This window comes from Babylonia areolata, chromosome 25, assembly GCF_041734735.1.
Source record: "Babylonia areolata isolate BAREFJ2019XMU chromosome 25, ASM4173473v1, whole genome shotgun sequence".
Lineage (NCBI taxonomy): Eukaryota > Metazoa > Mollusca > Gastropoda > Neogastropoda > Buccinidae > Babylonia > Babylonia areolata.
The window spans coordinates 27,785,768-27,800,126 of record NC_134900.1 but is presented as its reverse complement, the minus strand read 5'-3'; the positions used below and the strand labels follow the sequence as shown (position 1 = coordinate 27,800,126).

The following is a 14,359-nucleotide window of genomic DNA, read 5'->3' as shown; positions in this document are numbered from 1 at the left end:
GTGCTTAGAGGTCCATTTTTTTGGCCCAAGCTGTACTCTACGCTTCCTGTCACTGTATCCCCTTAACCTCATCAACCAGGATACACACTTCATTTGTCATAATTACAACACACCAACCTCCTTGATGCTGATGACCCTCCTGTGCCATCTCCCCACTTTGCCCCCACCCTCAACTCAGTTGGCAGCCCACGGCCGCCCACCTCCTGCATTCGACCCGCCGTCCTCCCAGCGTAGCCCCCTAACCACTCCCAGCGCTGTCCACCCATGCTCTATTCTCCCCCCCCTCCCTGTGCCCAACCCCTCCCTCCCTTGCCCCCATTCTCCCCCCTCCCTGTGCCCCCACCCCTACCTCCAACTTCCGTCCACTATCCACTTCCCCATTCCCCCCCCTCCCTGTGCCCCAACCCTCCCTCCACCTGTCCACCCTCCCTGATCCCCAACCCCCTCCCCTCCCCCTTCCCCCTCCCTGTGCCCCACCACCTCCCTCCACCTTCCCCCTTCTCCCCCTCCCTCTGCCCCCACCCCGTCCGTTCCACCATCCAAAATCTCCCCGCACCTTTTTAATTTTTTTCATCTTTTTCATTTTAATTTTTTTATTTTTTGGCAACCAATTATTCCAGCAAATTGCTAGGGGCTTTTCTCCAGTCCGCCTAATAGGACCTTCCACAATATACGGTCAAATCAACTGGTTATCTGTCAAGGATATTCCACAGCACGCATCACACAGGGAACACCAACATAAAAGAATAGGTGTTAGGTAGGGAACTGACAGAGAAGAAGACTCTATCATCTGCTGAAGAAAATTCATTTTGATCTATCATCTGTCGCTACCTATTTTGATAAACGTATGGTTAAATCTACCTACATATATGATCCGTATAAATATATATATATGCAGTATATTGAACGGTATGTGATAGAACTATTAGTACTATCATAATCCTCCATATGAGTGGAAGAACTGCGAAAACGATGAAACAATACGCAAAGATCACCAGCATCAATCTGGAGAATGGAAGATAAGACAGAGACAGAGAGACAGGGAGAGGAGAACATGAGGATCACACACAAGAGCAAGCATAAACCACAACTCGACACACACTTATTTTATACTTGCACACACGCGCGCGCGCGAACGGCGTTGACAGTCTGCTTAAAGTGAAAGTCTCATATTTCAGGTTGGTACTGCAGTTGACAAGGAACTACCTATACCATCCCGTCATAAATAGTTTCTTAAATATCATCTGCAGTGATCCAACATTAGTGTTTGGGTCATTTAGCCGACAACAAGACCACCTTGCAGTCATGATCATGGACATCATTTGGTACGCAGTTTTATTTAAGCCACCACCTCAATCAGGTTGGAGCCGGCCACGGGCCGAAAAGCCCACCTCTGCTGGGATTCGAACCCGCGGCGTCCTCCCAGCCGTCAGTCCGCGACGCTAACCACTTCGCCACGGCGGCTGGTCCACCATGCTCTATTCTCCCCGCCCCCTCCCTGTGCCTCAACCCCTCCCTCTGCCTTGCCCCCATTCTCCCCCCTCCCTGTGCCCCCACCCCTACCTCCAACTTCCGTCCACTATGCCCACATTCCCCCCCCCCTCCCTGTGCCCCCACCCCCTCCACCATGCTCCCATTCTCCCCCTCCATGTGATCCTACCCCTCCATCCGCCATACCCCCATTCACCCCCCTCTCCTTGTGCCCCGACCTGTCCCTCCACCATGCCCACATTCTCCCCCCTCCCTCTGTCCCCACCCGTCCTTCCACCATGCCCAAAATCTCCCCGCTCCTTTTTTTAAATTTTATTATCATCTTTTTCATTTTAAATTTTTTTTTTTTTTTTAGGCAAACCAAAAATATTTATTTCCAAGCAAAATAGATAAGCTAAGGGGGCGCTTTTTTCATCCAGTCTCCGCCATAAATAGTGTGTACACTTCACAAGGCTAAATAATGAGGTCAAATCATACTGGTATCATGGTACAAAGAGAAATTAAATTTCACACACACACACACACACACACACACACACACACATTGAAATAAAAGAATAGCGTTGTTGGGTTGGGAAATGACGAGAGAAGAAAAATAAGTCTCTCTATCTTATCTATCTATCTGTCGATAAAGAAAAATATATCTATTTTATCTATCAATCTGTCGCTACATATATATATTGTATAAATCGGGTATGGTGTATATATCTATCTCGCTACATATATATTGAATCTGGTATATATATATATATGTCGCTAGATATATATTGTATAAATCTGGTATGGTGTATATATGTATATTTATCTATCTATCTATCTATCTATCTATCTATATATCTCTCTCTATATATATATGTATGTATATGATAGAAAACTGCGAATAACGATGAACATGTATACTGATAGAGATGCACACAGCATCAATGCTGGAGAGAGTGGGAGAGATAGAGACAGAGACAGAGAGAGACAGGGAGAGAACACTGATGGGCATGCACACACACACAAACACACACACACACACACACACACACACACACACACACACACACACACACACACACATATAACTGGCACACACGACGCGCGCGCGAACGGCGTTTTCAATTCAGTCTTGCTTTTAAAAGTTGAAAAATCTTTCATATTTACAGCTGAGATTACTGCATACTGTTGTACAAGAGAACTACCTGATGAGCCATCAGATAAATAGTTTTCTTTGAAATATCATTCTTTGTCAGTTGATTCCAAATCAGTACTTAATGCTCTTGAATCATTTAGCCTTGAACTGAACAAGACCCCCTGACTTTGCAGTCAATGATGAGTGGAGGCAAATCATTTGGTACTGATGTCAGTTTTTGTTGGCTGCCTCCAGTCTCATCAGTTTGGGCGCCGGCGCATCTATATGGATTCGAACTGAACCAAGAACTCGAGTCCACTGACGGCAGTGACAGACACTGTATTTCACACACACACACACACACACACACACACACACACACACACGTCTAATATTTTATCACTGCTAGTGAAAAGACGCTAAACAAAAGAACGAACACATGCACCGGCGCGCGCGCGCGCACACACACACACACACACGTACAGACAGACAGACAGACCTCCTCCCTTTGCCTTTATTTCCATGTCTAATAAGTATCACTTTATGTGGACAGACATTAAATGAAATAGCCAGTGAACACACACACACACACCACTGAGAAAGTCACGGTTCAGTGTTACTGTGCCAACAGGATCAAATCACAGCGAGCTTTGTCAAAACGGTTACAATTTACAACAAAGTGCTCTGAGTACACATGCACTGATGCAGTCACAAGATAACACATGACCGTAAGCACAGGACCTGATGGTGGTCAAAGTCCACTTCCGGACTGCCAATTACCTTCATGATTCCACAAACATTTTCGTCCTCCCAGACGTACGTGTTGGTTGGTATAATTTGAGTTTCGTTCGGTAATTAGCTTCAATATGTGCACCTATGAATGGCACCCAGCGATAAATGTATGAATGTGGCTTATTTCTCGATCTCACGAAAAGCACCTTGTAGTTCAGGACACATTTCAACCGACGTTTTTTTTAGTCGCCGTGGTCGTCTGCTTCGACACTTTCCGAGAATACCCAAATTTGGAATTGTCCGTAACTTCCGATTCCTCGACCTTCCGAGGAGCTCGTCACATGCTCCTGAGTGTTATTGTGTTGACATGCACATTTCAACAGAAAGCGGGACGGACCAAACAGCAGCAGACAGTGTTGGTGAACGACTTCAACAAAAAATCTGCTTTGTCATATGATATAGCAGACCCGTCAGCTCACATAGTTCCTCAAGCAGGTATGAATGTAACTGTATGAATGTAAGTGAAATCCATTTACTTTGTCACATACTGTAGTCGGAGTTCAGCGACTCGAAAGTGGGGCGTGTGCGAAAAAAAAATGCGTTTAACAAGCATTTTTTTTGAAAAACTTGGATATGTTTTGATACTTTTGTGCTCACGAATTCTCGAATGCATGGGAGAACGATTGGGGAAAACGCACTGGGTTTTCACGCTTCGAATGAACTCGCACCGAAACACTAAAACATTCGAACGAAAGTTGCATTGTTGGCTCCATACCCAGTGTGTGCTATGTTTTTCACAGGTCAGTTACTTTGGACTCATGTTCTAAAATAGCCTGTCTGTCTCGACAGGAGGACATCATGTCTAAAAGCAGCCTGTCTGTCTCGACAGGAGGACATAATGTCTAAAAGAAGCCTGTATTACTTCATAAACTTAATTTTAGTTCCGGGTGTTAGTTAAGTGAAAACACATATGCAATCACATTCAACAAAAAGAAGAAGAAGAAAGGAAAGTCAGTGTGTCATTGGCTGGGATTCCCACCAGCCTCTGCCTTCGACCTTTGTACCATTGAGAATGCTAACATCAGTATTGCAGTTTGGAAGAATAAGGGAGGAATGTGTGACAGGTTTCTGTTTCATGTTCTGTCATGTATGCAATCAACATTCAGACTGGTTTGAATGGAGATCTGAAAATGAGTAAACATGATTTAATCATTTTGGTTTTTAGATACCCTAGTATTTGCTAATGTCTTAAAGAGTAACAGTGGTTTAATTATTATTATCTACTTTTCTTTTTCATTTCATTTCTCCTGTATAATTTCTTTCAAGTTTACCTGCACCACACAATGTAGGACATGTAAGGGTCAGGGTGACCATACATCTTCAGTTTAAGACTGAAGTGTGTGTGTGTGTGTGTGTGTGATCACTTATTGGGTGAATCATTCATTTATCTGAAAGTAAACATGTATCCTCTCAACAATGCCTTATATCCCCCTTCTGTAGTATATTCTCAAACAATATATGTTTCAAAACATGATGTGTCTTGTCTTATTGATGGAAATTGCATCCCTGACCATTCTCAGATTCTGTGTTACTTTGAGTGGTATAATTCATCTATTTCTAAGGTTGGTCAGGCTTCAGTCGTCACCACTTGTTGTCAGTCTGTAATCTGTATCATACAGTTTCTTTAGGGGTGTGCTGCTACCCCAGTTTTTTTTTAGTTTTTTTTACTCCAATACAACTAAAGCTCTGAATTTACACAGAGGAAAGAGCAAAGTTCTCAGGGCAAACACAGTCAACACAGCCCCCATCACCCTCAAACGGTGAAGCACTGGAGGATATAGAGAGCTTCACGTACCTCGTCAGCATTGTCAGCAAGCAGGGTGGTACAGATACTGATGTGAAAGTGAGGATGGCAAGACAAGAGTAGCTTTCCGACAGCAGAAAAACATATGGAGCTCCACAAATCTGACCTTCAACACCAAGATCAGGATTTTTAACACCCCCGTGAAGCCAGTACTACTGTATGGAGCTGAGACCTGGAGAACCACCACCACAACCATGAAGAAAATCCAGACATTCATCAACTCCTGTCTGAGAACAATACTACAAATTAGCTGGCCAAATACCATCAGTAGCCAAGACTTCTGGCAGCAAGCCAGCCAACAGCCTGTGGAAGAAGACATCCTCCAAAGACGCTGGAGGTGGATTGGCCACACCCTGAGAAAACCAGCATCCAGTATCACAAGACAAGCCCTCTCCTGGAACCCTCAGGGGAAAAGAAAAAGAGGCCATCCAAAGAACAGCTGGCACCAAGATCTGGAGACTGACATCAGGAGGATGGGCCATACCTGGGGACAGCTGGTGCAACAGCCTGGAGAGCTTTCACTGACAGCCTATCTCAAAGACAGGACCACAGGCATAGATAGATGGATAGGTAGAGACAACTAAAGCACCACAAACTATCATCAGTTACACCAACCACTGCTGGTTAGCGTTACAGACTGACAACTGGGAGGAAGCAGGTTCAGTCCCCATTAAAGGTAGGATTTTTCTGCCTGTGATCGGCTCCTACCAAGGGCGTAGGTTTCTGTGGGCTGAAATGGGAAGATTAGGTCAGCACAGTCGAGGTTCATCCACTTCATGGATATGTCTTTGGGAGTGTTACTCAAATTTCCTGACCAACACCGCAGGTGCCTGTGTCTCACAGCCTGGTTGATGATGGGATATATTGTGTGAGTACAGCCTTGTTGAATCATCCCTAAATGGACCTCCATATCGTAAACATATGTGCAGACCTGCTAGTGCCTGAACCCCCTTCGTGTGTATATGCAAGCAGAAGATCAAATACGCACGTTAAAGATCCTGTAATCCATGTCAGCGTTCGGTGGGTTATGGAAACAAAAACATACCCAGCATGCACACCCCCGAAAACGGAGTATGGCTGCCTACATGGCGGGGTAAAAACTGTCATACACGTAAAAGCCCACTTGTGTGCATACGAGTGAATGCAGAAGAAGAAGAAGAAGACCTCCATATCAGCATCTTCATCACCCCCATTATCATGGAAATGAAGAAGAAAGTGATCCAAATTCTGGGGTATACAAAAAAAGAAATCACAAAGTATCATCATTTGCTGTTTATTACTTCTGTGTGACCTCTGCCAGGAAAAAAAACCCACAACAAACCTTGTGGACTGTTTTGTTCTCAAAGGTTGTGGTGGTTTTGTTGTATACATGCATATTAGCATTGGCGTGATTGTTTTTATGTTTGATGATTGTTTTCGAGCCCTTAATATTCTTAAGCCACAGATTTCTTTCTTGGAGTATTTTCATGTAACATATTTTTACATGTTAAATATTATAACTATATAAGTGTGTCTGTGTCTGTGTGTATTTGTTTCTCTCTCTCTCTCTCTCTCTCTCTCTCTCTCTCTCTCTCTCTCTCTCTCTCTCTCTGTGTGTGTGTGTGTGTGTGTGTGTGTGTGTGTGTGTGTGCTGATTTAGTCATTGATGACCCAGTAAAGCCTGAAGCATGAAATTCAACATTTGCTGTCAAGGCATTAATTATGCAAATTAAAGATGGTACACTCTACTCATGTACATGCATGTCCTGCATAAATTAGTGGAGTGTTTTACTTGATGTGGTTGTGCTCTGTGAGTCTGTTCTCCTGTATGCATGTCATGAGATGCTGTGCACACCAACAGTACTTTCCTGGTCATTGCCAACACTGAGCAAAGTAACCTCTTTAATGTCTTTAAGATTTGAGCAAAGTTTTTGGGTTGAACCATTGCTTAACTTCAAAAGAGAAAAATTTGGAAGTGACAGAGCAGCATTTAGATGTGTCCATGAACTGTGTGATACTTGACTCAATGACCCCAGGCTCTCCATTGTAACCCAAAGCACAGCTTAGTCTGTTTTGAAGGACTATGACTCAAAATAGGAGGCAAGATTGCACTGGCTTTTTTTTCTTTTTTTTTTTTTTTGCTGTCCCATCATCTGCGCCATTTCAGTGGCATTACTCCCACGCCGCTCATTTAGATTCCCCCGTACACGGCCACACCCGGGTTCGTCTGTCACAGTTCCAGCGTCGGCAGTCCGCAGGGAACCATCAATGTTAGGTCGCAAGGAGGCCACACACCAGATGAGACCCTGCACTGCTGCTGAGTCACTTTGGTGGTGTTCAGTGGTGCCTGTTCTGATTCAACGTACTTAGGACACCATCTACTAAGCCCTCTACTAACGACAATGATGGTTCAGTCGCAGAGCCAGACTCAGTGAGCGTCCCTCCCAGAGTGGAGACCGCCACCACGTCCCACAAACAACAGCCCCCCATGAATCTGCCGACACTGAAGACATTGACAGGACTCACCCCAAGCACAGAAGTGGAGGGGTATCGAAACTGAGGTCACCATGAGAGCAGGGCATGAAAGGCCACAGACTTTGACAGACTGTTTTGTTTATATTGATGATGAAGGAGGAGGAGGATGACTATGACGATAACGATGTTGCTATGGAGGTCCATTTGGGTTTGGGACTGCTTGACAAGGCTTTACTCTACGCTTCCTGTCATAATGATATCCCGGTGTTAACCAGGCCTGAGAGATACAGACACATGCAGTGTTGGTCAGGTAATTAGAGCAACACACCCAAAGACGCATCCTTGAAGTGGATGACTCTCGACTTTGTGGTCCCAGTCTCCCCATTTAAGCCCACAGCACACTCAATTCTGGGTAGGAGCTGGCTACGGGCCGAAAAACCCACCTCCGCTGGGATTCGAGCCCACGTCCTCCCACCCATCAGTCCGCGACACTAACCACTTCGTCACGGCGGCTGGTTGTACTGGCTCTTTGTGTTGCAGCCTTGGGGGCTAGTTGGCCTTTGGAACCTGAGGAACCATTCCAATGCTGACTGTTCTTAAAACCCTCTCGGCCGAGAGAGTGGGGATTAACTTGGGCAAGACACCTCCACTATAATCAGATGCTAGCTCAGATAGTTGGGACAGCAGTTGCCTCTTGTGCTGTTCTGACAGTCAGTCGGACACAATTAACATATATTCAGCTGTTGGAAGGAGCCACACTTGGCAGAAAATCTAACAGTATTTGTTTTTCTAATGGGTTTGAACCCATGGCCTTCAAATTGGCAGTTTAGTGACACCAACCGCTGTTCCACAATGGCTTGTAAAAGTGCAATTAAAAGAAATATATATATTTTTTTTAAATGAAAAAAATATTGAAGTTGATAAGAATGATTTGTTTTTCTCTGTGTGTGTGTGTGTGTGTGTGTGTGTGAAGATTTGTGCTTTACTATAGAAAAAAGTATTGTCACATTACCATAACTTAAAATCTGGTTATATTAATGTAAAAAAAAAAAAAAAAATCATTTATTGTTCACAATCACCAATTTGATATCAGTACCAGTGGATTTGTTTGCAGATAATCAACATGGCTTGTCCAAGTTTACGCAATGAATTCCGTCTCCGGATGTTTGGATTCAGTGGTGTCAAAGCTGAAAGATTTTGCTATTCCCAGGTATGGTTTAGATGCAGATTAAAACAGAAAGAAGAAGAACTTGATTTTATTACACTATCATCTAAGTGTGCACACATGTGTGTGAACATTGTGTAATAGATCATGCTGTGCCTGAGTTGTCTAGGGATAAAAGATTTCTAAAGAAATTATTTTTTGCTTGCCATCACAAGAATGGAATACAATTTTCTGTTTCCTTTGTTCCAAACTGTTTACAGTATTACATGAAACTTTTTTTTTTTTAAACTCATGGTTTAAACAATGTGTTTTTATAATTTACTTAATGCAAAGCATATACATCTCTGTCATTAAAGTTTGAAAACATACATGTAAACATTCAGTACTGCAGTTGATCAGAAAAGAGACACACACACACACACACACACACACACACACACACACACACACACTCTCACTCACTCACTCACTCAGTCACTCACACACACACACACACACACACACACACACACACACACACAGAGTTCAAGACAACAATATTGTTTTATTTTGAATTGAGAGCAATGTAAATATGAGGATGATGATGACGAAACACAACTCAGACGTCATGGTTTCATTGCTGTCCTGTTTCCTGTGCCTGCAGTGGCGCATGCCTGTGGCAGTGTACCTGATGTACCGCTTCCTGCTGATGAGCTACGGGGTGTGCTGGCTGGTCTACATCTCTGTGGAGCACGGCGACGCCGAACAGGCCTGGGGAGCCTACCTGACCATCTGGACCTACATTCTGCTCAACATCTACCTCATTGCCCATTTCCTGGCTGCCAGCGTTCACCACGCCTTGACGATCTATGAAAGCTGGAACGTCATCCGTTGCAGTAGGTATCTGTGCCACCGGCCCAGCACCACCATACACGCACGCATGTTCACTGAGCTGAACGGCGGGGTGAGCCCAGCAGGGTACGAGGCGATTCCCAGTTCGGAAGCTCCCGATGAAGCAGTGGTGGAAGAGCCAGAGTACCGTCCACCGTGGTACTTGTGTGCTGTCTGGGTTCTGTTCAGCGCCGTCTCTTCGGCGGCAGTGATGGTCACGTTTGTGTTCTTTGTCTTCCTCTTCCCCAGCATGAAGGACTATCCTCACATTAATCTGGAGAACTTGCAGGAGCATCTCCTGAATTCCATCATCATCATTGTGGAGCATCTGGTATCTGCTTCCCCGTACCGCTTGTTGCATGTTGTGTATCCTTTCGTGTACGGCGTAGTCTACCTGGCTTTCAGTGTCATCTACTGGGCAGGGGATCATAAACGAGTGATGTACCCCATCCTGGACTGGAACAAACCAGGGCCCACCGTGGGCTATGTCTTCATGGTCGGCTTTGTCTTCATCCCTCTTCTGCATCTGTTCTTTTTCCTGGTGCACAAACTGAAAATTGCCGTTTATCGGCGAGGGTGTGTTGGCAATGATGGTCTTTGATTAGAAAGAGATGATAGGTTTAAGGTCCCACTGCCTTTCACAGCTACTGGGGCAGTGAATTCAAATCCACTGTGTCTTGGGCTCAGCATAGGAAGGTGGATCCCAATCCTCTTCTTCCGCCTCTCCTTCCGATTTATGATTGGCCTTCAACAAATCTCAGAAAGAGTTTCAGTTTCAGTTTCAGTAGCTCAAGGAGGCTGGCCTTCAACAAATCTCAGAAAGAGTTTCAGTTTCAGTTTCAGTAGCTCAAGGAGGCGTCACTGCGTTCGGACAAATCCATATACGCTACACCACATCTGCCAAGCAGATGCCAGACCGGCAGCGTAACCCAACGCGCTTAGTCAGGCTTTGGGGAGGGAGGGGGGGGGGGGAAGGGGGTGGGGAAGTACCTGCCCCTTCTTCCCTCCCCTCCCCCTTCTTCCCTCCCTCCCCCTTCTTCCCTCCCCTCCCCCTGTCTTGAAAGGAACGTTCAGTTCCTTCAGTACAGTTGTGTAGAATGACCTGTTGGCTGATTCCCTTTGAATCCTTTTGTTTCAATGGTTCTTCTTGTTTCTTTTCCCTCTTTTATTTATTTATTTTATGTGTTCTTGTTTTATCTCAGTCTTCAATCATTTTCTCCTCTACTGTTTGGGGTTGTATACTTCTAGGTTGCATGTTTCTTTACTGTTTACATTTTTTTCATTATCTGTCAAAGAAGGTACAGACTGGCTGACTCACTTCATTTGTATGGTTAATGCTGTAATGTGCACAGAGATAGATCATTGATGTTCAGAACTTATAAACAGGCAATGCAAAGTGCTGATATTTGGAAGAAGTGTATGTTATGTAAAAAAAAAAAAAAAAAAAAAAAAGAAAGAAAGAAAAAAAGAATGCATGTAAATTTGAATCATGCTATGGACTGTTCATGTTGGTGTCTAACAATCACAGATGTTTTGAGACATTTCTTGCTCCCCCCCCCCCTCCCCTACCCCTCCCCCACCCCCACCTCCCCCCAAAAAAGAAGATAAACAACAGCAGCAACAACAACAACAAAAAGAAAACAGAAAAAAAAACAACCACCCATGGACATAATTTGGGATCATATTTTCCTCATGTCATTGTTTTACTGCCAGTTGTGTTAATGCATGTGAAGATATATAATGCCACTGCGCTGTGAATGTGTGTCTTCATGTTTTACATTTATTTGCTTATTTATCATCATTGTTGTCTTATTTATTTATTTATTTATTATTATTATTATTATTTTATTATTATTATTATTACTACTACCTTTTTCTATATTATAATTAATATTTATTTATTTATTTATGTAAGCTTATCTATTATTTATTCACCTTTTTTTTTTCTTTTTTTTTCTCAAGGCCTGACTAAGCATGTTGGGTTACGCTGCTGGTCAGGCATCTGCTTGGCAGATGTGGTGTAGCGTATATGGTTTGGTCCGAACGCAGTGACGCCTCCTTGAGCTACTGAAACTGAAACTGAAACTGCGAATTATACTGATGGTGGTCAGACCGTGTGTGTCCTGTCTGCAAAAGGTTCAACAATACATCAATACTTTATTGTTGTTATTATTATTGTTGTTATTATTATTATTATTATTATTGTATTATTACCCTAATTTTTTTTTTTTTTTGTAATCAAACATGTATGATTTTACTCAACCAAACAGGTGTGCTTTTATTTAATCATGTTTAAAAAATTATTATCACAGGTAATGGGACAGGAATGATTTTAGTATAAGTATTATTATTATTATTATTATTATTACAATGGTACATCTGGACAGGTGTGGTATTAGTATTATCATTTTTATTATTAATTTTTTTTATATTGCTTACCGCAGATAATTGAAAAGGTATGGTATAATTTTGTGATGACGCCTAGAGGTGAGGATGAAGGAAGAGAAGTGAAGGTTTGTAAAGTTTCTTAAAACACACACAGACACAGACACACACAGACACAGACAGACACAGACAGACAGACACACACACACAGACACACACAGACACACACAGACAGACACAGACACACGACACAGACACACACACACACAGACACAGACACACACACACACACACACACACACAACGCAACGCAACGCAACGTTTTATACTGTGTAAAAAAAATACTGGCTTTTGCATGAAACTGAAGACTTGGCCTTGCACTCTGTGATTGTCAACAGCACCAGACATGCTCTTGTTTTTTTCCTCTCAAGATAACATTTTTCATATTGTATCGGGCATTACAGTTGATGCTTGTCTTTGAAATGATTGGATCTGAGAGTGAAAGACATGAATTGAATAGTGAAAGGATTGGTGACAGAAATACTGGTGAAATTTTTTTTTAAAAATGTGTGAGAAGCTTTGTAAATATTTTTTCTTATCGTATGTTATAAGCAAATGAACACATTAAAAAAAAAAAAAATCTATATGCTGCAATGAAACTCATGAATTTACAAGAGAAGATTACAAAAAAGTGCTTCTTTTGTGCCTTGTTAAAAGGTCAGTTAAAGTTAAGAAGTCCAATGCTCCCATGTCTTGTATTTGTGGCTGTCTTCTTAATCATCACCTGCTTTTATCTTGTCTTTTAGGCAGCCGTACTCCATTGTTAGGGAAGGTGTAGCCTGGATATTGATGTTTTCATATCCTGCTGAACATCCTGCTTTAAAGGAATCTGTAATGTGCATTTTCTATGTCATTTGTGAAAAGGAACAAATCTTTTGCAGTGCCTGTGCGTATGATGGTGTGGGAAATTGGAGAATCCTCATTTACCTTCAGGACATACATCCAGGCAACTATCGTACATATGTCAGCATGGGAAAATGAAAGAAAAAATCTTTTACTTACGTAAACAACTGATTGGTAAGGGGTGTTCATTTTAAATTTTGATAAAAGGATTTAAGAATCAAAAGATTTTAAAAGAATATTTCTTTGGATCAATCCCGTCACTGGATCAGTATCCTGTCGGCGACGCCACCTTTATAATCATGAACCAAGTGGTATATTATAAAGGGGTTACAAAAGACTGACTGAATTACTGAATTAGACAGGATAAAAAAAGAGTGAAAAGAGAGAAAGGTCCTCGCACAGACCAAGGACATAATAGAGGCCAGTCACAATTAAGGGTTGTTGGGTTTTTTTCTATTGTTTTATTACAATATTAAGAGAAGAAGAAGTAAAGAAAGAAGTAAAGTAGTCAGTGCAGTAGAATGTTAGGCAGTTGACTGTGTGTGACACTGAGCGTCCCTCCGTGGACGCTGATGGACTTCTTGAAAGAAGTGAACATTTTTAATCAGATTTGAAGGTTTTAAACTATGGAAGTTTTTTTTTTTTTAAACTTTGAGTGGAAAGTTTGAAGTGGTGATTCGTTTTAATTGTTTGTTTTTTACCCTTGTAGTAGTTATTAACGTGGCGATAGCCTTGAGATGGCCTTAGTGGTCAGCGAGGCTCTAAGCACCATAATTTCATTTTTTGACACTGAGCGTGTATTCGAAAGCAACGTTACGTGAAGACTGACTGGCTGGACGCCAAACAGCTTTCATTTCAAATTTGAATCTGTGTTGTGCCCTGCCGGAAAAAGAGGGCGCTAGCTAGCGGGACAAAGGGGAGGTTACCTACTTCCGGGAGGTTATCGGCCGTAGTTGCTTTCGTTTTCTCCGCATAGGCGGATAGTAGTTTGCACAGGACAGGAATGTCAGACCCCTGCCGGAGTCTGCACTAGTTGGGTCACGGTAAGTATGTTATTTAAACGTGATTTTAGATAGAAAATTTCCTTTGTGCCATATGAATTACATCAACAGGTCAGTGACTGGACACCATCACAGTAGTAAAATTGTGATCCGCTTCACGGCATGTGCTGTATGTAGAACTGTGGTTATGGTAGCCTGCTGAGCATTAGACTACACTTACTTTAGGACAAAACACAAGTGATCTGTTAACTGTACCCATCTGATTTATGCCCTAGAGAGGAGGATAAGTGCACACAATATCTAACCTTCATTGAAACAGTGCAAGAGATTGTTTGCTGGGCAAAGAGATGATGAAAATACTAAGATTAATTTTGTTCATT

General features: G+C 42.7%; 1 protein-coding gene across 1 annotated transcript; it reads left to right on the top strand.

Annotated features, from left to right (window-relative positions):
- Positions 1-3,696: 3,696 nt before the first annotated feature.
- On the top strand, positions 3,697-10,483 carry LOC143299819 (protein rolling stone-like). Its single transcript, XM_076613282.1, has 3 exons — positions 3,697-3,832; positions 8,770-8,865; positions 9,464-10,483. The coding sequence occupies exons 2-3, from the start codon at positions 8,779-8,781 to the stop codon at positions 10,289-10,291; spliced, it is 915 nt and encodes a 304-aa protein (XP_076469397.1). The 5' UTR covers positions 3,697-3,832; positions 8,770-8,778; the 3' UTR covers positions 10,292-10,483.
- Positions 10,484-14,359: the final 3,876 nt, after the last annotated feature.